Source organism: Equus quagga, chromosome 3, assembly GCF_021613505.1.
Source record: "Equus quagga isolate Etosha38 chromosome 3, UCLA_HA_Equagga_1.0, whole genome shotgun sequence".
Taxonomy (NCBI): domain Eukaryota; kingdom Metazoa; phylum Chordata; class Mammalia; order Perissodactyla; family Equidae; genus Equus; species Equus quagga.
The window spans coordinates 30,002,989-30,026,300 of record NC_060269.1 but is presented as its reverse complement, the minus strand read 5'-3'; the positions used below and the strand labels follow the sequence as shown (position 1 = coordinate 30,026,300).

Below are 23,312 nucleotides of genomic sequence, written 5' to 3'. Positions count from 1 at the left end.
CTGTGTTCTCCGAGAGGTGACATGGACCCTTTGTTTGTTCTAGGGTGAGAAGTGGACAGAAGTAGACGCCTGCTTTCAGAAATAATTGTTACTAGATTGGCATCTTCAGAGTTGGTCGCATCTGCTTGGGGAGGGAATCCAGCTCTGCCTTATGGGTGTCCTCATAATTCTAGTCTCCAGAACCTGGAGCCTGGAACACCTGTCCTCATTTATTCTTTGTGCATTTAGGAAACATTCAGAGAATATAGTGCATTTGCACAGTAAATATAAATGTAAACGGTGCATTTACATTACTCTCCCTGGGATGTATCTGTTGAGTATAAACGGGAATCCGTAGTTACCTGAAACTACCATTGGCTGATGGCATTTGCGTCTTTTTCTTTCCTCAGATAGTATATGGTGATAATGGTTCCATGCAATGGTATACCAAGTTCTTCCCTATCTAGAACCCAGTCTTTTGGAACTTTGGAATCTTAGGTCTGGATGTAGCCAGAAGAAACTTCCAGAACCTCTTTGGTAGTACAGAAGCAGGCCCAAAGTGCCAGGGAAGCTGAAAGAGTCGAAGACCTAAGGATACTGAGATTTGCCATCCCAGCTCCTCTCCTATACATGGGGGCAGTGAGTGGCTGGTGACAACTCTGAAAGGCCAGCCTTTTCATATGACACTGACACGCGTGCAAGAATCAGTAGGACATGGAGGCTAGAAGAGAAACTATACAGGCAGCAGCAGGAGGAGGGAGGCCAGTGGTGACAAGCAAAGACAGAAATGTGGAGATGTACATCCCAGGCAGTGAGGGGTAAAGAGCCAGTGGTGAATATGACGTTAGATCATGGAGGGTGGAGGTTATAGAAGTGGTGGACCGTGGGGCAGGGTGGAGAGCGGGAGGTCCTGGGGCAGCAGAGAAGACAATAGATGGGGAAACAATGTGGATAGTAAACCTGAACTTCAATACAAGAGTGCTCAGATGGTTACTTGAAGACGGGGATCAGTCATGTAGGTCTTCGTATGATACCCATGAAAATTGGAAGTACAAATAAATGTTTATTGAGTGAATGCATGCATGCATACACTATTTCTACCCTGGGTGTGTGTGGGGGGAGGGTGTACTTATGTGAATGTGTGCCTAAGGAAAACTGAAGACAGCATGTGCAAAGCTGAAGGCAAACCTGTTCTGCCCTCGATCCTGTAGCAATGGGCTTTCTATCCAGGATAACTGAAGAATTGTGAGGTTGAACTGTGGTTGGATTCCACGGCCAGTGTAATAGGGACTCCACAGTCAGGTACCTGGTATGACTACCTGGTAAAGGGCAGAGCACGATGAGATACCAGTCAACAGCCAGACTACCCTGGCTGAGCCAAGGACATATGTGACAGCCAGCCTCTGGAAGGCACATCTGTGATCATCATAGGCAGGATTGGAGGAGAGGCAAAATCAGGTGCTGGAAATTGTGCCTGATGGGCCTGCAGAAGCTCAGCAGTCTCATGGGTCCCCAGGAGTGCTTCTGTCCTAAGGTGCATATAGCTGACAGTGCCAACAAACACAGATGGGACAGCGGGTGGAAGGCGCATGGTTGGCATTTACTTTGGACAGGGCTCTATCTGTAGATCCCAGCCAGTCACAGCTGGTGATGGTAGTGACCTGTTTACAGACGAGGAAGGGAGCTGTATGTTTTAGAAAATTTTCCAGTGACTGTTTAAAATTTTAAAGTCTAAAATCTTTTAAAACTTTCCAGCAAACTCCAAAATGACTCATTCCCTAAATATTCCAAATCGGCATTGTGTGTTTTGCATCCAAAAAGTGTTTTCTACCTTCCAAAGTGTATCTGTGGACATTATTCCTTGTAATTTCTACAGCATCGCTCTGAGATGGGTGAGAGTTTTGTTTTGTTTTTCATTTGTCTCCACTTTACATGTAAAGTGTTTGAGACAGAGAGGGAGGGGGACCCAGGCATCCTGCATTCTGGCTCTTGCCATGGCCTCGTGGTATAGAGTCATTGATTGCTTTTACATGTGATTGACTGTGGCCCCGAATAAGTGAGCCATGAAAATGCCCATGGAGAACTACAGACTCTCTTATTCTTTAGTGTTTTCCTGGGGCTGCCTCTCTACTCAGAAATTTGCTTTGCATCTTCTATGTAAGCATTCCATCTAGGCAATTTTGGTGTTTAGGCTTAAAGTAAAAGAAAATGAACTTGGATTTTGTTTTGCTTTGCCTTTGTGCACAGTGGGTCTGAAACCCCTCAAGCCTGTCTCTCGTTCTCGAAGAGATTTTATTTATTTTTTTGAGGAAGATTAGTCCTGAGCTAACATCTGCTGCCAATCCTCCTCTTTTTGCTGAGGAAGACTGGCCCTGAGCTCACATCTGTGCCCATCTTCCTCTACTTTACGTGTGGGACGCCTACCACAGCATGGCTTGCCAAATGGTGCCGTGTCCGCACCCGGAATCCGAACTGACGAACCCTGGGCCACCAAAGCAGAACATGCGAACTTAACTGCTGCGCCACCGGGCTGGCCCCATGAAGCGACTGTAGTTCTGAGTATCCTGGTAGACACATTTGTGTCTGCCACCTTTCTTTGTCAGGAGTCAGAGTGAGATTCTGAGGCGTATGGAATGACTGTGACAAAGAACAGAGAGAAGACATTTTTAAGAAATCAATTAAAAGATAACTTGGAAATCTAAGCAGAGGCCTAAAGGACGAATCAGTGGCATCACAAAATCATTCTTTAATTCTGGAATGAATGGTACATACATTTTATGTATATGATTTGTGGATGATTTATAAAACACTTTTTCTGCAAGATCGTTAACAATCCTAGAGCAAGGGAAAAAAGGAAGAGAATTTATTCTCCAGTGTCTTTACAAGCACATCCTGACATCATCCCTGTTACGCCCTTGTGAGCAGAGAGAGGTGCTAGGGTTGTACAAGGCAAAGGGTGTTTAAATTTGCAGGTTGCCAGGCGAGGCGCCTATGCTTCTTGTTACTGACTGAAGTGCAGTGACTTGGTTGAGCTGGTAAGGATGACCTCATCCCTTTACATCTCAAGGCAGCCGTGCTCGTGAGAGCCAGGCTGCTATTCCCCAGCGATAGTCCATTTTCACATCTCATTCATAATTGAAGTGAGGGAGGATCATTTTCTGCCCATTACAGGAGGGGGTTGCATCAGGTCTCCAGTGGCGTACCAAAGCTCTCCTATTGTTGCGGCTTAACAACCGTAACGTAGGATCCTAGCAAGGTCTCAGTTACCCTGTCAAGTGCAGGTTCTAGGAGGGAGAAAAGAGGAGGGTGGTGCTAAACTTCCAGTCCAGAAACCAGAATGGGAGAGATGTTGCTGCCTTCTAACCTGAAACAGTGTCTGAAAAGTTTTTGGACTCGCTTGATCAGAGTTGACTGTAACACCGCTATTACTCTCGGGTTTCTACATCTGTAAGTGTCTTGTGTGTGTCTTCTCTGGAGGAGAGAAAGCATTTAAAGGCAGAGTTGTGAGAACGAGTCTCCTCCAATGGTATTGAATATGCATGAAGTGAGTCTGGTTTTTTATGTATCTTTTAAATTCTGACATTTATTTTTACCATTGTTACATTCGTACAGGTGGTTCCAGAAAAGAAATCACCGAACACTGGGAATGGCTTGAGCAGAATCTCCTGCAGACACTCTCCATCTTTGAAAATGAGAATGATATCACCACATTTGTGAGAGGAAAAATACAGGTACTGGGTGTTTTGTTTTGTTTTTAAACTTTTTAGTTGGAAATAATTTAAAACTTACAGAAAAGTTGTGAAAATGAGCAGATATATGTATTTTTCTTATTTGTCTTTAATTCATACACATAAAACTTCATGTATGTATGCTCCTTTGCATTTGCTTTTTTCACTTAATAACTCCTGGGTGACACTCACGTAAGTTCACTGACATTGTCCACGTGGTAGTGGTGTTTTTTCTTTTTTTTAAGATTTTATTTTTCCTTTTTCTCCCCAAAGCTGCCTGGTACATAGTTGTGTATTTCTAGTTGTGAGTCCTTCTAGTTGTGGCATGTGGGATGCCGCCTCAGCATGGCTTGATGAGTGGTACCATGTCTGCACCCAGGATTCGAACTGGTGAAACCCTGGGTCGCCAAAGCAGAGTGCGTGAACTCAACCACTCGGCCACGGGGCCAGCCCCTGGTTTTTCATTTTAATAGTTCTGTTGTTTATTTTGAAATAGTGTTTAGATTTACAGAATAACTGCAAAGATAGGTGGGAGAATTCCCTCAGACCCTACAATCACCTTCTCCGAATGTTAACATCTTATATAACCATGGTACATTTATCAAAACTAAGAAATTAGCATTGACACAACATTGTTAACTAAACTACAGGCTGTATTTGGATGTGCCAGTTTTTCCCCTTCTTGGCCTTTTTTTATTCCATGATCCAGTCTAGGGTCCCATGTTGCGTTTAGTTCATTTATTTGAAGCTGCGTGTTATGTGTATACGCACCATAGGTAATTCAGCCAGTCTCCTATGCTTGGACATTTAGTCAGTTTCCAATTATAATTTATAATTTCCAATTATAAATAATGCTTCATATATATATTCATGCACATGTATCTTTGTGTTGTTGGCATTGTATCTTTAAGATAAACTGGTAGAAGTGGGATTGCCAGGTCAAATGGTAAATACTTGTGTTCTTTTGCTGAATGTTGCCAAGTTCCCCTTCCCAGGAGTTGTGCATGTTACATCCCCACTGGCATGGTCAGGTGGTCGGGGGCCGGGGGCCGGGGCAGGGGGGGGCAGGGGGGCGGGGGTCCTGTTTCTCCACAGCTTCTCCAACAAGGTGGATTGCCAACCTTTTGAGTTTTTGCCAGTCTGATGGGGGAGAAATATTTTAGTGTTGTTTTAATTTGTATTTGCCTCATTTATGAGTGAAATCGAACATCTTTTCATATGTCGCAGGGCCATTTTTGTCTGCTTATTGTCTTTTGCCTCTTTTCTGTGGGACTTCGGTCTTATTTTTCTTTAATTTTTAAGTTTTTTAAAATAATGGCCATTAGCCCTTTGTTGATGACATATGTTATCGATATTTTCTCTCAGTTTGTCATTTGTCTTTGACTTTGCTCATGTTAGCTTTTGCTGTGCAAAGTTTAAATTTTTTACCTAGTCAAAATTAGCAGTTCTTTCTACTATAACATCTGGAGCTTTAGTCATAGTGAGAAAGCCTTTTTTTTTCACCCAGGTTAAGGAGGAGTTCTGGGAAGTGATCTGCCAGCGTGCTTCTCATTAAAATTCCACAGAACGGTTGATTTTTATTTTATTTCTTCTACTTTCCTAAACTTTTACATGAACAAGTAATCGTTTTATACTCAGAAAAAGAAGGAAAAGAGTACAAATGGAATCTCATTGTTCTTTAGAGTCTGATGTTTTTGAAGGAGAGAGCTGAATTTTAACTGGGCCACAAAAAATTGGTGAGGACTGAATAGTATGAAAGTACATATGGTAATACTGACTTCTTCCTTACTCCCACCCTTACTCCTCAGAATGAATCTTTTATCCCTGCTTCAAGATTGGTGATTTAAGTCTGTTACTCTATCCTTACTAAAGAGATTAAAAGAGTAATGCAGGAGATAAAAATGAGAGAGGGGGAGACATTGTAAAGGACCAGTGTGAAGGTAGGAGGAGCTGGAAACTTACAGGCAAAAAGTTCTTTCTTTAATAATTGAGAGTTGTTATATTATTAAAACCAATCAGATTTTATAACATCTTCATTTGGTTTCTCAGTGGTGTATCTGAATTTCTGGGAGGTAGTGTAAATGGAGAGAGTCTGAGGACTCCTAGTTTGATCACGTTGAAGGATCTGGTTGAAAGCGGGCAGCCGATTGGTGTGGTACAGACATGAAGCATCTTCTCTATCCAGGAGCCACTATTGAGGTTCTCACTTACCTTTTCCTAGTCCTCCCTCAAATGTTATCATCTTTGGAAAAAAGGCACAAATAAAGAGCTATAGGAAGAAACAGAAGCTTAGAAGTGATAATAGCCAGGAGGGGGGAAAAACCCAGAAAAATAAATCAAGGACAAATTATGTCAAATAGCCATTCTTCTCACCGTTTCATTACACCAAAAATGTCAGATTTAATTCCCCTGAAACCAATTATGAGGAAGGAATTCCTATTAATGCAATTATGTGTGAAAGAATGTCATTCATGTGCAAATGAATGGTTTAAGCATTCACAGATTGTCCAATAATGAAGAGAACCAACAAATTTGTTTTGAGATTTAATTAACTTTTATAAATTACAAATGTAATAATTAATTGAGGAGGCAACCATAATCCAAACACCCTAGATAACATTTTGTGTATTTCTTTCTAAATTTCTAGTATGCGTTTTATCATAATAGTCTCATGGTACGTATAATTTTGTATCACATCTTTTTTCCTTGACCACTATCTACTATATTGTTATATAATTTTTAATTGTTATTGTAATAACTGAATATTGTCCCATAATTGACCTTACCATTCCTCTCTTTCTCAGTATCTCCTTAGCTTCTAGATAGTGGGGGCAGACACAAGCAAAGAGAGAGTGAACACTTTTGTTCATAGAACTTTTCCTGTAGTTTTTGTTTTTTTCCTTTGGGATAGATTACAAAATATTGGTTACTGGGCTAAATAGTAGTAGATATTGTTGGAATATTAGAATCCCTGTGCAATTGCACCATTGCTGACTTTTGGCATTATAGTGTTTAAATGGTTTTCCAAATTTAATAGGGAAAAGTGGGTGTCTTATTGTTTTAATTTTCTGTCTTTGATTGATTATGAAGTTGAACATTTTTTCCTGTTTGCTAAGTTAACTTTCCCCTTTTTGTGAATTACCGGTCAATGCCCTTTGCATATATAAATTTATATTGAACATCCGCATATTTAGATCATAGTAATTTTCCAGAGATATGTGGGGCTGTTGTCTAGAACCATGGTGACCCATTTTATATTATGGAGAACATACAGGAAGGAGATACTCCGTCCCATCATCCAGTCCACCTAGCTAAAATATTACAGCAAACTAAAACGAGATTCAGCATTCTAGACCCTCTCTTTTCTTAGAGGTCAGGAAGTTGGGAGTGGAGCCTTATGGGGACTATTATCATTAATATTAAAATTAGTTGGCAAGGCCTGGTCTGTTGATACTAGTGTATTAGACCCCAGAGTGTTTCAGAGTGATGTTTCTCAGTTCTATATCCTCATGAATCTTCTTATATTTAAAAATATTTTCTTTTGAAAATTTAAATGAGCATAGTAGAAGTGCGATTTTTAGTAGATCTTTTAGATAGCACAGTCTGAACTTAATGTTTTTCTACTGAAAACATATGGGTATCATTTGGTTTGTTATACGTTGCTCCCTTCTAATATTCTCCTTATTCTGACTTTAGGTGAGAGCCCTACTCCAGTGGTCCCAGAGAAGAGCACATGTTAGCCCACTTGAGAGTCTCCAGGCTTACTCTGAGTTGGTTGGCCATTGGGATTGCCTAGTGACCCAATTGCTACTTCTTATTACAGGGTTCTCATTCAGCATTTTAATCTATTCATTCATTTATTTCTTCTTTCATTCTTATATATATTCTGATCCCCTTCTAAAGGCACTGATAACTTTGAAATGTCATATTGACTGTAGGTAAATTTGCCAACTGGGAAAGATTTTCCCTCTGAACTAGCTTCTTCTTCTCCCCATCCAGAGGTCCAGGACCCTCCTGCTGCCTCCTGGTTGTCTAAAGTTCCCTAATAAGCATTCTGCCAAAGTCTGCTTACCTAGGTCCAAATATGGAGCTCCCCTGAGCTCCATCAAAGTCAACATCTCTATTCTCTCAGTGGAGCCATGTCAAAACTAATTAGAGGAAACAACCTTATCTTAGATCCTCTCAGGGAAGTATATTGCTACTTCCCGTGCCAGCCATAGAGCCCTCCCGTGTGACTCAAGAGCAGGACTCAGCAACTTGGTACTTAATTTCCCAAGGGTTGCTAACTCTTAAACAATTTTACATTTAGAAATCTGCAACTCTGGAGGACACAATAAAGGCTAAGATATGGCACATGTAGAATGTATCTTAAGATACATTCTAGTTTGGAAAGGCAATATATACCCACTTAATCTTTTAGTGAATATCTTTTAGATGCTAGATACGGGTGATAAAAAACCATTTAAGATGCTATCTTTATCTTTGGAACTCATATTTAGTGAAAGAGGGACATATAAACAGAATATTTTCAGCCAACATAGGAATTAAGAGAACATAGAGGTGAGAATACTTAGTCCTCATATAGGATTGGGTTAGTGTCACAAAGAACGTGATTTTTACGCCTAACCTGGAAAAGTTGATTTGGGCAGATTGAGATGGGGGTTTTATGGCATGAGATCCAGACTGGACTTTTTCCCTCTTTCACTGATATAGCCTTGGACATTTTTAAGGCAAGAATGCTATTGTGAGATCTCTATTTCGGAAAGTGGCCATACAAAATAGATCAGAGCGTGGAAAGACACTGGAGGGGCTACCAGTTGGGACGCTATGAAGTAATTCCTGGACTGTGTAGAGGAGCTAAGGGGTGGTTTCCTATTAGAAGAATAGGTTGGAGACTTGTCTTGGGGTTGTGTTACATAGCAAACCCACTATTTGCTGTTATGGTTATTGTTTATATGTTTGTTTTTTACTAGAATTGAATGGTGACAGAGATTATGGAAGAGTAAAGCCATCCCTCTTGCCATTACTCATTTTCACAACTGCTGGCAACAGGGGTGAAAGATCTAGCAGTAAAAATAAAATTCTAGCAAGTCATTTCAGTACATGATGCAGAGAAAACCAGTACTTAATGTGAGGAAGGGGAATCCTATCTGAGGGAAGGTTCACAAGGAGGTGGCAATTGGACCAGACGTTGGGCTTAGTAGGATTAAGGAGACAGAGAACAGTCTGACTTTAGATTTTTGGCACACAGAGCATCAGGACCACAGACAAGAAGGGGGGAAAGCACACAAATGACATATTCAGGCCCTGAGGGTGCCTCAGGGTGGCTGGGGCAGAATTACTAATGGGGAATTTTTGTCAGACGTAGTATAGTGAGAGAGAAAAGGTTGCAGTGTGGTTGGATCAAAAATATGCATGGTCTAGAATTTTGGACTTCATGCTGTTGATAGTAGAGAACCACTCAGGATTTTGATAATAAGAATTTTGTAGTCAGAATAAGTTTTAGAAAATAAATTTGTAGAGAGCATCCAGTATGTATTGGAAGCATAGGAGTCGAAAGCAGGAATTCTAGGTATGAGGCATTTGTACTTTTCTGTCCTTGGAATATGGAGGCCTCAGTCATATCAAGGAGAATCCAAGAGGTTGCCCAACTTGACACAGATATGCAGTGATACTGTTGGAATCTGAAGCCAAGACTTACATGCTTGAAAGCTTGTGCTTTTCCAATGCTACCTTGAGATCAGAGAAAATGAAGATGAGGTGAGAGAGATTTGATGATTACAAAGTCTAAGGTGGAATTCAAGGAAGCATTTTCTATCAAGAGATATATGTAGAAGCCAATTTTCAGGGGATTACAGAGGATAACAATGAAACGGCTTCTCAAGCTACGGTAATGATTAAACGGTAGATTAAGCCAGTCACTTGCTATGCAGATATTTCATTTGCTGTCCAAAATTTGTATCTAATATAATTTTTGCTCTCATCTTCACCCCTTTTCTGTTCAGATGGTTGCTGTTCCTTTTTTCTAGGTTCCCTGATGTCATTCATGGCCCTGAGACAGTAGATCTGTGGCCAAGCATCAGTTATTGACGTGTTCTGATCTTTCTTTCCTCCCTTTCTATTCATGATGGAATTTTGTTGATTTTTGAGAAAAGCAGAAGTTGACCTTTGGGGTGACTCTATCACGATAAGCTAGGAAAAGTAGTAAAACTAACAAAATCTTTACATCTCCTCATTTGTAATGTAAAACTAGGGGCTTCATTTTAAGTGAACTGAACAAAATGATCACCACCAATAAACAGATAATAAAATCTATATTGTCATGTCAAAATCTTTTAGTACACACATGCTACTTGTTAATCGACTTAGAACTTGGGGATTGGCTTTGAAAATAATTCGTCAATTTTTTTTTAATTGTAACCTTAAAAATTGTTTTTTCCTTTCTGATATGTACAGCATAAGGAACAAAGCACCTCTAGTCATGTTAATAGCAGTTGTATGCTTTATGCTTTATCCCTGCTTAGGGCATCATTGCAGAGTATAACAAAATCAATGATGTGAAGGAAGATGATGACACAGAGAAGTTTAAAGAAGCCATTGTGAAATTCCATAGGCTGTTCGGGATGCCCGAGGAAGAGAAACTCGTCAACTATTACTCTTGCAGCTACTGGAAGGGGAAGGTCCCCCGTCAGGGTTGGATGTACCTCAGTATTAATCACCTTTGCTTTTATTCTTTTCTTATGGGAAGGGAAGGTAAGTTGGCTAGCATTTCAGAGGGAAGCTTTGCAAAGTCTACTGAGGTTTGCCCTGAACTCACAAATCACATTAAAATACCAACAATAAATCTGTAGTTAAAACTGAGTCAGCCCTATTTTTGATGATGTAACAAATGAATTCAATTATTTTTGGTTCAGTATTTGTAAAGAAATTGGTCATTAAGAAATAAAGATTCACCAAAGGTATAATTAATTTAGCAGACATGGACTTAAATGTGTAATGATTATGAACTCAGAATTTATATGGTCCAGATTTGTCTCCTAAAACTAACAAAATAACAACAAATATGGGCACACAAACTCGAAGGAGTTGAGCGAGATTGGGGGGTGGAGGTGTGGGATTGCAGCATCTTGAAAGGATTTTAAGGAGCCAGGTGTTGACCTAGCTTTGTTCCCTGTGCTCAGCCAAGCTGGTTATCCGGTGGGTGGACATCACTCAGCTTGAGAAGAACGCCACGCTGCTCCTGCCTGATGTGATCAAAGTGAGCACAAGGTCCAGTGAACATTTCTTCTCTGTATTTCTCAACATCAACGAGACCTTCAAGTTAATGGAGCAGCTCGCCAACATAGCCATGAGGCAACTCTTGGACAATGAAGGGTTTGAACAGGATAGATCCCTGCCCAAACTGAAAAAGAAATCTCCTAAAAAAGTGTCTGCTCTAAAACGGTAGGTGACCAAGACCGAGTCTTACAGACGTTAGAAGCAAGAAACCCATCCATTCATTTATGCAGTTTAACTTTCTGAACAACTTCAAGGGTTCTGAGCACTTTTATGGGTATAGATAAAGACTGCCTGAGGCACTCCAGTTCTGTACATGAGGCAGAGATGACCAGCTCCAGTACAGGGTGATGGGAACTGTTCTGGTCCTGTGAGCAGAGTGCCATGGGCGCACACATGAGGAGATGGGGCAGAGTGGTGGGAAAGGCCTCTCAGGGGAGGCTGCTTGGAGCTGGACTCTCAAGAGATTGTAGAAGTTACCTGTGTAAATTCAGAAGGATGGATATTTCAGGCAGAGGGAATAACATGCTGGGGGAAGCTCAAGGGAAGAGTCCAGAGAGAAGTAATCCATCACACGTTTGGAACGTGGCAGGGCCTGGGATGAGGAGAGGCTGCAGAGAGCCTGGAAGTCTGGATGTAGGAGTAGAGCTTACAAGACGTGAGGGAAAAATTGATGCTCTAAAGTGTGACTGTGTGCATGGAATTACCCCTAACTGAGATGGATAATAAGTCCAAGGGAGATGAGAGCTCAGTTTTGATCACGTTGAGTTGCCTGCAAGACATTGAGTTGGAGATTGGTCCAGAAAGATATATGGAATTGGAAATTATTGGCGTACAGCTGGTGGTTGGAACCTGACATGAGGTCACTGCAATGAAGAAGACTTTGTTGATTTGAGACCTGTCTCAATAGAGTGGTGGAGGATGGATGGTGTTAATGCAGCAGGTTAAACAGCATATGAAAGGCAAGGAAAAGGAAATATGCAAGTGTAGACTGCCTTTTCAAGAAATTCAATAGTAAGGGAGGGGGGGATTGCTCTTTTTAGAATGTAAAAGATTTGAACATAGGATAGAATGAAGTAGGCAGATGGGAAGAGTTTGGTGGTGAGGGTAGGTACAGGGACAGGATGGAGCATAGAGACAAAGCTATAAGAAAATGAGTAATTTTTAAAAGTGACATCTTATAGGGCATGGATTTATGTGTGCTGTTTCCTCTGCCTTTGAAACAGAGAAAGGAATAAGAATAGGTGAGGATGGAGTTAATTTTGGAGATAGAAGGGAGGAAAGTGGAAGGAGGCACTGCTTCATAGCCTCTCTTTTCTCTGTGAAGCCAGAAACTAGACCATGAAGGGGCTGAGGTTGGGTAGAAACTTGAGGGGACAGATTTAAACAACCAACCTGATGTATATGAAAAAGGAACTCATTATGGAAAAGATTGTAGTCACTAGAGGACCCAGCTGAGGTTGCAAACTCAAGTTGTCCAAGAGGCGTGTTGTATCTGTGTTTCAGGCAATTTTATTGTCTGTTCGGGGTGGACAGTGATGGCTAGCAGATTCATGTGGCTTGTTTGTATTCTCATTAGGTCTCTCTTAAAAGATAAGGCCCTAAAAGTGGCTCTGGGTAGGTGTAAATGTAATAATCTCTTTAGAACTAATTATTGTAGTCCTTTGAATAAGAATGAATTTCCTGTCCAGGCCTAGTTTTTCTAAGATTCTTTAACATGTACAGATTGATTGTAAAATGACTACACAAGGGACCTAAATATATTAAAATAATTTTGTTGTACTTTTGGGTCATCGGTTGGTGTTAATGCCAATAGAAAGCCAGGAAGGTAGGGATAAGTCTGGCAAGATCAAGGAGGGGAAAGATGGGCTGGGGAACCTCCATTGCTGCGTCATTTCGAAGGTACTGAAACATTTCTCTTGGGTGAGATGACTTATTATTGTTGCTTTCCAGTGATCTTGATGCCAGGGCAAAGAGTGAGAGATACCGTGCACTTTTCCGGCTGCCCAAAGATGAAAAATTAGACGGCCACACAGACTGCACCCTCTGGACTCCGTTTAACAAAATGCACATTTTGGGGCAGATGTTTGTGTCCACAAATTACATCTGCTTTATGAGCAAGGAGGAGAACTTATGTAGCCTCATTATCCCACTCCGTGAGGTAAGTGTCAGGCAAAAACGGGCGTTTTAAGAGTTTCATTTGTAATACTTTTCTATGTGAGCCAGTAATATTTTACCAACAGTTCGTTGGCTTTTAACCGTACATGAATGTTCATAATTCTTTGATGGCACTTGCTCCCCTTTCATGTGTTGTCTTTGCTCTAAGTGATTGTGGGACCTGCAGGATCTCTTCTTCCAGCGGCAGCCTGGTGTTTATAAAGGGAGATTTTATCATTCAGGTATGGTGAGGCCAACAAATCAAGAGATGACTGCCATTGAAAAGGTAGTTTGTTTTCCTCGCAGATCCCACTAGGAGGGGGCATGCCATGCCATGGGGACCATGTCACACCATGGGGACCACATGGGGAAGCACCAGGGTCAGTCAGCAGACAGAGGGAGTGGGGAAAATGTGGGCAAGAGCCTTTATTGTGATTTCCAGAGAAGAAACAGGGAAAGCAGGGTGAACAGGTTTAGGATTGGCTAGCTTGGATAATTTCAGGGGACTCTGGGGCATAGAGGCTGTCCCTAGTTGTCTGGTATCTGGCCCTGGGGTGATTAGGGCAGGTGAATAGTGGCCCTGAGTGTGAGAGCCTATAAGGGAGGTAGTTGGGCTGTGGGCTCTGGATTGGTTGGTTTGCATATGAAAGTCTGCTCCAAGGTGAGTTCTTTACTATCTCTAGGAGTTGGCTAACTCTGGGAGGGCTGGCCCTCCCAAGGTCAGCAAGGCCCCAGGATGTCAAAGCATCAAATTCGGAAACTAGGAAACGTGATTATGAAGCCTGGCTCACATCCCGAGAGAGAGCACCCTGGTGTAAAGGAGACAGTCTAGGCTGTGAATCAGAAAGCCGAGTGTTGTTCAGATCTGGTCTGCTGATTCCCTGCCTTAGATCCACCCAGGCTGCTGGCCACAGCGGTAGACCCCTGAGCCCACCCCAGATCTTCTGACTCCGAATCTCTGCAGCTTTACAATCTGTATTTTAATAAAGTCCCAGATGGATTGTCATGCAAAATAAAGATTAAGAAATATTACTGTATCTGGGGTGAAGATGAGTTCTGTCATGTCTTCACAGTGATAGGTTATCCCGGTCCTTGTGTGAGGTTTGGGGTTGAGAAGAAACTCCAGCTAGGGTGTCAGGGTTTGGCAGCCCTGCAATTTCTAACCTGGCAACTTTCAACCTACCCTGGTCCTTTTCTGGAAGTTAAGATTGTTAGAAGCTTTGGTTATTTAAATAAGACTGACTCTTTGTTAAGATTCCCCATAATAAATGATTCAATTGACAAATTAGTTCTCCTTCTTATAGGGTAAGCAAACGCGGTATTATAATACATTTTGAGGCTAGGATTTGTTCTTGGGGGTGAATTGTGAGATGCATAATTCATCAGAACTTACGTTAGGCTCTGAAATGGATTTCAGAACTTTTTCCAGCAAATTTACCTTCTTTGCCATAGACTCTTATTAAACTTAATTTTCTTCGTCAAGTACTACTGGAATGTAGTAAAGCAGAGTTACCTGGAATGGCTAGGGAAGCCCATTCGGGGATTAAGAATGTGCCGTTTATGAATCTGAGCGAGTCATCACTGTTTATCCAGAAGGAAGTGAGGAGCAGAGAAGGGCTGGAAGCCGTTGTCAAGACGTCTGCTCTCTGGCTCACTGTCTCCCAAGGTTTAGGTCCAGTGAGCTCTGTTTACATTTTAGTATGATTTAGAGTAAATGCAACAGTGAGAGCTCGGGGCACCGAGAGAAGGGTGATTGATATTCTCAGCCCATCTTCTGCTTGCCAGTTTTCCTTAATAGGTAGTAGGGCAGATATAATTCAGTCATGTTCCAGGGCAAATTGACGGAGGGACAGTAGCAGAGGAAGCATTTAGAAATTAGCATGTTGTGGCTGGAGGATGCGGCTTTAAAGAAATGCTCAATGAGACAGCAGCACCCCTCCCTGTAACCTGATGAATCACTGAGGTATATTAACAGTAGATCTTTAACCCCGGCTAATGGAAGAAGCAAAGGACTTGATGTAATTTTTATTACCTTTCGGTAACCACAACAACAGAAAAGCATGGCAGGAGGGCCTCCACCATCCATCCGCGGTCTGTTTGAGTAAAGAGTGGTCTCTCCATGAACTGGGTACCTTCCACAGCTGAGTTAAGCTGCTTCATCCCCAGGAGCCTCCATGGAAATGTTACATTCTACTTGGAATGGCCGCTTTTAGGATTGTGTACACTAGGATTTGTTGTTTTATTTAATTTTTTATAAATAAGCTGAAATATTGACTACAGGTCAATATTTTCCACATATAGGCTTAAGGTAGACCAAGTCGACAGATGTTAAATGTTGACACACAATCACGTTGCTATAGATTTTGAAGACATCACTGAGGGGCAGCAAAGCAGGAGGATAAAGTGAATTGATTTGGTTCCTCATTAGAGAGAGCTTCCAGATGAAGTCTCTTTTTTTAAGTCATAAATTACCTTGCGCATGTTCCACATTAAACCTCCAGATTTGATTAAATTCCAGTCTATTTTATAACTTAAGTTGGTAATGAAAATCTGTCTTCTTGTACTGTAGGATGCTTGACTATAGCTGTTACCCTTTTCTGGTGGCACAAAGCTTATGGGGATAGAATTCTCCTAGAACTCATTTATCAGTGAAAAATCTTTTGTAACCCTTGTGAACATTCATTGTTTTCTGTGGGAGCTTTCTTGTTTCTATCTCCATGATCCAGCTAGTTTAAGGACTTTCCACTTTGCCTTTATCAAGAGCCGCATGGCTGTCTGTGTTTTAGGCACAGAATTTGAACCTTTCATTTCCTGGCATCTGTCATTTAGTCCCAACACGTGGTGATCAAAAGAATCAGAAAAAAATTTGTTGGGGGAAGGAGTTTTTATAGGTCTTTTAAAAGTAAGCATTGTTGGGGCTGGCCCCGTGGCCGAGTGGTTAAGTTCGCGCGCTCCGCTGCAGGCGGCCCAGTGTTTCGTTGGTTCGAATCCTGGGCGCGGACATGGCACTGCTCATCAAACCACGCTGAGGCAGCGTCCCACATGCCACAACTAGAAGGACCCACAACGAAGAATATGCAACTATGTACTGGGGGGCTTTGGGGAGAAAAAGGAAAAATAAAATCTTTAAAAAAAAAAGTAAGCATTGTTTAACATGTCTTAAGTGTCACGGGAAAATCCTTTTCATGATAAAGAGGGGGTTTCTTCTGTTTCCCTGGTTTTTTTGGCATTAGGAAAAAAAGCTTTTATGTGCAACTCTAGGTATTTCAGAGGATTCCTTTAAAAATATATAAATATATATAACTATATGTATTTATAAAATCTGAGAGTAGACATCACATTCTGCAGTTTTCCCTGTATAGATCTCTGCCATACCCATTTTGGAACTTGGGGAGCATGCAACTTTTTAGGCAATTCGAATAGATTTCTTAGCCTTGATGGGGGAGAAAAGTTTTTAAAGTTCTGCTGAGGAGGAAATGTATTTCACGCGAAAATGCTGATGAACGGGTTAAAGATGAAGCTAGACTGCTTGCAGGTGGAAGTAAAGAGAGGAAAAGACACTTTAAGTATATAGTCAGAGCTGCTGCAAGTAAATCATTTATCTAGGACTTGCCTTGAGGGTTTTTTTCTAATGTGCTAAAGAAAAAAGTTTTAATGCATTTATCCTAGTTTTCAGTTGATGAAAATCCTATTATCAACCACCAAGTCTATGTCTTCAGTTCAGAACTAAAACAGATGTCTCCCTCTCCCACTTATCTCCTGATGTGGTCGACTTACCTCACCGCGCATACACACTTGTGTGCACACACACACCCAGACACACAAAGTCAGCCAGTGCAGATAGGGTTGCAGTTAAGCTGTTTACATCATGTCTGTGCAGAGTCGAGCCTTTCACACTTGAAAGTGGTAGAAGGTGAGGGTGCAAAGCCCTGGAGTATAAGTGAGACATTTGAAGGATGGTAGTGTTTTGAAACCCATGCCAACATTAAGCTTGGTAAAAGGAACCAGTATCATGGGTTGTTTTCTGTCTCTTAGATTATGCAGCAGCTACAAGTCCTCTCTCTTAGGGTTCCATGAAATTTTAATGAAAATCAGAGAATCCCTTCCCAAGAAGGTTTCTCCGCCTCGGCACTGTTGACACCTTGGGCCAGACTTAGTTGGGGGCAGGCTGTGCACTGTGCACTGTAGGATGTTTAGCAGCATCCCTGGCCTCTACCTACTACGTGCCAGTGGCACCATCCGCTTGTGAAACCAAAAATGCTCCTAGATGTTGCCAGATGTCTCCTGAGGGGGCAAAATCACTCCCAGTTTAGAACTACTGCTTTAGAAAGACTAGCAAGATGATTTCAGCTTCTGGTGTGAGCTCCAGTTTGATTTGTTATGAGCTGTTTTATTTATTGGAACAGAGTCAAAGAATCTCAATTTGCTTCAATAAAAATGGGTGGTTTCTATAGAATAAAAAATTGCTGTGTTCCTTCTTTAGTGCTGCTTATAGACTGCTGTTGGGTAGTCCCTGGAAAGTAAAGCACCTTGTTTCGTGTTTCTTCTCAGGTGACAATTGTAGAAAAGGCAGACAGCTCCAGCGTGCTCCCCAGTCCTTTATCCATCAGCACCAGGAACAGGATGACCTTCCTATTTGCCAATTTGAAAGATAGAGACTTCCTAGTACAGAGGATCTCTGATTTCCTGCAACAGACGACCTCCAAAATATACTCGGACAAAGAGTTTGCAGGAAGCTACAACAGTTCAGATGATGAGGTCTGTGGAAGACACCTGCGGGTGTTCTGGTTTGTCCTATTGCTCTGCCTGGAAGTGTGCACCTCCTTGTCCATTTTGTTTGATCTTCAGGCTTTGTGGCTGTGCTAAGATAAACCACCTACCCTGATGCCCAGAGCAATATCTCATTTAAATCTCATGGAGTTTGTATTTGGGATCATAAAGCTGGACAGAACCTTACAGATATCTGGTCTAACCGTCTTGTTTTACAGTTGAAGAAATTATGAAGTAACTTATCCTAGTTACACAGCAAGTGACTCTGGTTCATATAGTGACATTGATGGGAATGCTACAGAGGTCACTAAGTAAAGTCTCAGACCTGAAGTACAACAACAGTATGATGATTTTATTATGATAAAATATGTATTGTGTCCCTGTTGAATTAGACCCCCGACCAACATCCAGGGAAACTAGAGCCCCGGAAGATATATGACTAGCTCAAGTGATGGGCAAGTTATTGGCAGCTTAAACATGTTATAAAGATGGTGAGCTCACAAGTAACATCCCTGGCCCTGTCCACCTGCTCCAAGCTTATGTGGGCATCTTTGAGGCACCAGAAGCTAGAGAAGAGGTGAGAGAGGCAGTCCCATAAGCAGCAGATTTAACCTTGGCATGCTCTGCATACGTGCTAATCAGAGAGGCAAATGCCCAACCGGTTTGTTGCAAAAATATGTCTAAAATATGGAGGAACCCTGTTTCGAACATTGAAGCTCTGTAGCGTATGACCCATGCACCTGTCTAATTCCTGCCAGAAATGCTGGCCTGCTGCCTTTGTCCTGTTTCTTCACATAGCAGGAAATATCTTGGGAACAATGACATAGCTATTGGTGTCTGTTCAGAGGACACTCAAGAAGTAGATTCTACTGCCCAGCCCCTTCCAGTGTCTTCTTCCTCTCTGCATTGGCAGGTGTATTCTCGGCCCAGCAGCCTCGTTTCCTCCAGCCCCCAGAGAAGCACGAGCTCGGATGCTGATGGAGAGCGCCAGTTTAACCTAAACGGCAACAGCGTCCCCACAGCCACGCAGACCCTGATGACCATGTATCGGCGGCGGTCTCCTGAGGAATTCAACCCGAAATTGGTGGGTGCCTCCTGCTCTTCCGTGGAACAATATTAGAACAATATTATTCGAACAATCTATATTAGAACAATAACATTTAAAAATATTTTAAAATCAAAGTAAACTCATAAATATCTATGTAAATAGATATTTTCCTGTAAGTAAAGCAGATTTTGTCTAAATATGTCACTAGGTTTCTGAGTAGCTTCTTAGTGAAAAGAGACAAGAGTTATAGAGGGCACAGGTGACATTCTTTTGTCTTGCTTTTAACTTGTTTAAGTCAGCCAACAAAGGAGTTCATAATTTCTCAGCCCACATTTAAAACACATAACTCACTTTCACTTGGAGGTGTCAACATAAAGCTATAAACATAATTTGCATTCTGCTGACCTGTCACAGGTAAGTGGAATTCTGACTCTGGGCCAGAAAGCTTCATGGCAGAATTGCAGGCTATGATAGAGGTGTAAAATTAGGGAAGGATTCCAGAAGATCTGAGTTCTTTATTATTAGGAGTTCTGTCTAGAACTTAACTGCTCCATTCACGAGGGGAAATGTTCTGACGTTCCCTGGAACGTCTCCTTACCATCCTCCAAGTACTTTGGGATGTAGTCATGTTTCATTATCCCTTTCAGGCCAAAGAGTTTTTGAAAGAGCAAGCCTGGAAGATTCACTTTGCTGAGTACGGGCAAGGGATCTGCATGTACCGCACAGAAAAAACACGGGAGCTCGTGTTGAAGGGCATCCCGGAGAGCATGCGCGGGGAGCTCTGGCTGCTGCTCTCAGGTACGGCCCGGCTTGGGATGGGAGCACTGGCCCGGAGCCTGCGGGACCCGGGCTTCCCTTCTGCCTTCTGTCATGCATCAGGGCTTCTTTCAAATATTCAAACCCTCAGTTCAGAACGACATCTCATTTCCTCACCAGAGTGTGGAAGTCCCTCAATTACTCAATAAAAATACAGGACACTTATTCACTGGCCCAGATGTCGAAGCTACCATCCTTCAAGGCCTCACGACCTCTTCCATTTCTTCACTAATGCTATTTAGGAAAAAAGAGAACCTGAAGGAAAAGAGTGTAATACTTTGTGATTTGGGGAATCCTTTTTTCCTTTCCCACCTGTGTCAACTCCATTGTGAATGTTTAAGTGCGGCACATGTGCAGAGCAGTCATTGAGGTCGGGGACAGAGGGAGGAAATGGCAGCAGTGAGAGCCGCCTCCTTGATTTTCGCCACCGCGTGAATTGACTGGTTATCACTGGAGATGTGGAGGAGACGCCAGAATCTACTGTGGAACCGAAAGGCTGCTGAGATTCCAAGCTGGAGACGCCAGGAAGGATAGAACGGGGACGGGTCATGGACCTGTGGGAAACATGTGTCCACCTTCTCTGGTGCACAAGCCAGGCTCATGTCCAAACTTAACTCTGTCAGGTCAAACCATTGAGCCCTGCTGCAGAAACCAGAGGTCCGTCAGGCTAAGCCCATCCATCACTCCTTCCTCCCAGCCGACAGCATCCAGCGTATCCCAGGGATCTCTTCTGTCACGAACATCAGGGCTTTCCTTCAGGTGTCACCAGTCTTTACTGCAATGTATAAAGCTCTAACTGCTCTGCCTCGTTAGAGGCCTGACATGTAATCATTCTAAATAGGCTGATGTGAATATTTTGTTTGAACCTAAGATGGTCTGACACAGTGCTGTTATTAAAACCTTTTATTTAAAAAATGACATTAAAATTAAAAGACTAGTTACCAGACTTACAGGAAAGCCATAAAAAAAACCCTCATAGCTCTTCGTCAAAGCAGATATGATGGTAAGTGCCCGTAGTGAGATGTATTAACATCTCAGAAGTAGGGGAATAGAAGCCTGAAAAATAATTGGCTTTATCCGTTTCATGTAAAGTTAGGTTGTTCTAGCCTCATTTACATGTCTTGTTTTTTCATTTTCCTTAAGTAGATCAGCCATAGCTCCTCGTTTAGAAACCCAGATTTGAGTCAGCTCATCTCTAATTACAAATTCAGTCCAAGAGGATCCTTGCCATCCAGTCTTCTGTCATCCTTGTGTTTGTTGAACTAGTCACCTTGACAACCTGATTCAGATCGCTGACAGAGTAAACAAAAAAATGCCATCTTCATCCTCCTTATTCAAATTAGAAGTTATTTACAGCCACATTTTAGATGAAAATGAAACTCAAAATGAGCACCAGGAAACAGTGTACTGCAGTACACAGCCTTGTTGCAGAGACACACTTAGAGTTAGACCATCCAGTGTTTTCTTTAATGGCGATGGGCTCCGTGAGACCAGAGGATGAAGTGGTCTACACACCATCTCTGCTGGGTAGATGACTGAGCCCATGTTTCTACCCACTTCCCTGGGGGTGGGGTTCACGTGGAGACTGGCTTGTCCATGAGGAGACCCCAGCTCCTGGCAGGGTAACCCCGCCTGGGTCCTGCCCTGCTGCTGATGACCCTTAGGGCCACGGCCCCAGGACCTGGCTCGGTGTACTGCCTGCAGTGAGGTGCAGGCCAGATGGCAAGAAATCCTAGCGGGTTTCCCTGAGAACAGAGCAAAAGCCAATGTTAAGTTGCTGTCAAGCAGACTGCCTTTTCCAGGGCAATTGTGTGTAAATTGTAAGGCTGGCTTTCTGGGTGACCATCAGCGACAAGGACTGGGCCAGCCCTGGGGCTCTTATTTCTAAACAGTGAAATATGAATGTTTACCCTGGCACTAAACAAATATATATATGCAGACACACGTATATATGTGTTATATATAATATAATATATATAATTATGTAATATATACATTATATAATATATACAATGTGTATGTATTATATACATTATACGTAATTAGGTTTAGATATTTGCATACAGGGTTTTTCTATCTTCAGGAATCTTAGAATGCAAATATTCCCCAAACCAGTGACTCTCAGCCTGCCTCTCCGGCCCCATCCCCACCAGCTGAGGGACTCCCAGCAATCACAGTGCCTCAGCGCTGTTAGGAATACCCTCACCACCCCCGCAATTACAGAAATCCCTCCACGTCGACCAGAACCTCCTCTTGCTCTTCAGTATGGCTGCTTAAGCCCTTCAAAGCTTGTGCTTTAGCAAGCAGTTTTCTAACTTGTTTTGAGAGGCGGACTTTCCTTTTTCAAGTGAAATCTTAAGGAAAACCCCAATAAAATAAAAGCAAAGCTGCTGAGGTTGAGGGGAGGGCTGAGACGGTGAGGCATCAGCTCGGCTCACTCTGATTACCTCCCTGCTCTGCTAGTCAGCAGCCCCTCAGGATTGTCTGTGGAAGTTCCTTGGAACACAGTGTTTTAGCTTGGAAATCTCCACCTGGTGAGGTTTTTATATAGCCAGCTTACTATGGAGCTGAAAGAGGGAAGGAGGCCACAAGTAAATTTACCAGTCCAGCAGCGATTGCAACACACTGCATCATCTACGGGATTTCCTTATTATTGCGCAAGTGTCCATTGAGTGGTGGCAAAACGAAGAGTTTCTGTCGGGAAGTTGTAGTTGCAGACCACAGGGCAGGGCTTCCACTTTTTGATGCTACCTCTGTTGGGTATTTCCCAGGTGCCATCAACGAGAAGGCCACGCATCCTGGGTACTATGAAGACCTGGTGGAGAAGTCCATGGGGAAGTATAATCTCGCCACAGAGGAGATCGAGAGGGATTTGCACCGCTCCCTTCCAGAACACCCAGCATTCCAGAATGAAATGGGCATTGCTGCTCTGAGGAGAGTCTTAACAGCTTATGCTTTTCGAAATCCTAACATAGGGTATTGCCAGGTAAATGTCACAGATGGTTTAGACTAAAAAAAGAAAACTTATTTCATAGTCAGTAAACAGGAGAAAGAGGTTAACAGAACTATCAGTTCACCAGGGCTTCTCGACTTTGGTACTGTTGACATTGTGGACTGGATACTTCTTTGTGTGGGGTTGTCCTGTGCTTTGTAGGATGTTTAGTAACATTCCTGTTTAATAACATGTTTAATAACATCTACCACGAAATACCAATGGAACCCCCTAATTGTGACAACCAAGATGTTGAGACATTGCCAAATGTTCCCTGGGCCCTGGTTTGAGAACCATTGCACTGAGCAGAGGAGCCAGGAGACAAGAGTGCTCTTTCTAGATCCACCACTGTCTGGCTGAGTGACCTTGGAAAGTCGCTTCTGATCACTCCCATCCCTCTCTGGGGTAATAGAGAGCATGCCTGAGTACCAAGCCTAATTCTGGATTCTAGGTTCCACAGTGTTCCTTCTTTGCATCTACCTAAGGAATAATGTCCTCAAGAATATAACTTTTATATGCTATGGTTATATTTTAATACACATTAAAA

At 42.3% G+C, this 23,312-nt stretch overlaps 1 protein-coding gene across 1 annotated transcript in view; it reads left to right on the top strand.

Moving 5' to 3' along the window:
• The window catches only part of TBC1D9 (TBC1 domain family member 9), a 109,621-nt gene that overhangs the window by 52,051 nt on the left and 34,258 nt on the right, over window positions 1-23,312 (top strand). The window contains exons 3-10 of the mRNA XM_046656224.1: window positions 3,592-3,710; window positions 10,232-10,460; window positions 10,889-11,150; window positions 12,936-13,143; window positions 17,691-17,897; window positions 18,823-18,993; window positions 19,605-19,755; window positions 22,545-22,759. Coding sequence (XP_046512180.1) covers window positions 3,592-3,710; window positions 10,232-10,460; window positions 10,889-11,150; window positions 12,936-13,143; window positions 17,691-17,897; window positions 18,823-18,993; window positions 19,605-19,755; window positions 22,545-22,759 — 1,562 coding nt within the window. The remainder of the gene's footprint in view (window positions 1-3,591; window positions 3,711-10,231; window positions 10,461-10,888; window positions 11,151-12,935; window positions 13,144-17,690; window positions 17,898-18,822; window positions 18,994-19,604; window positions 19,756-22,544; window positions 22,760-23,312) is intronic.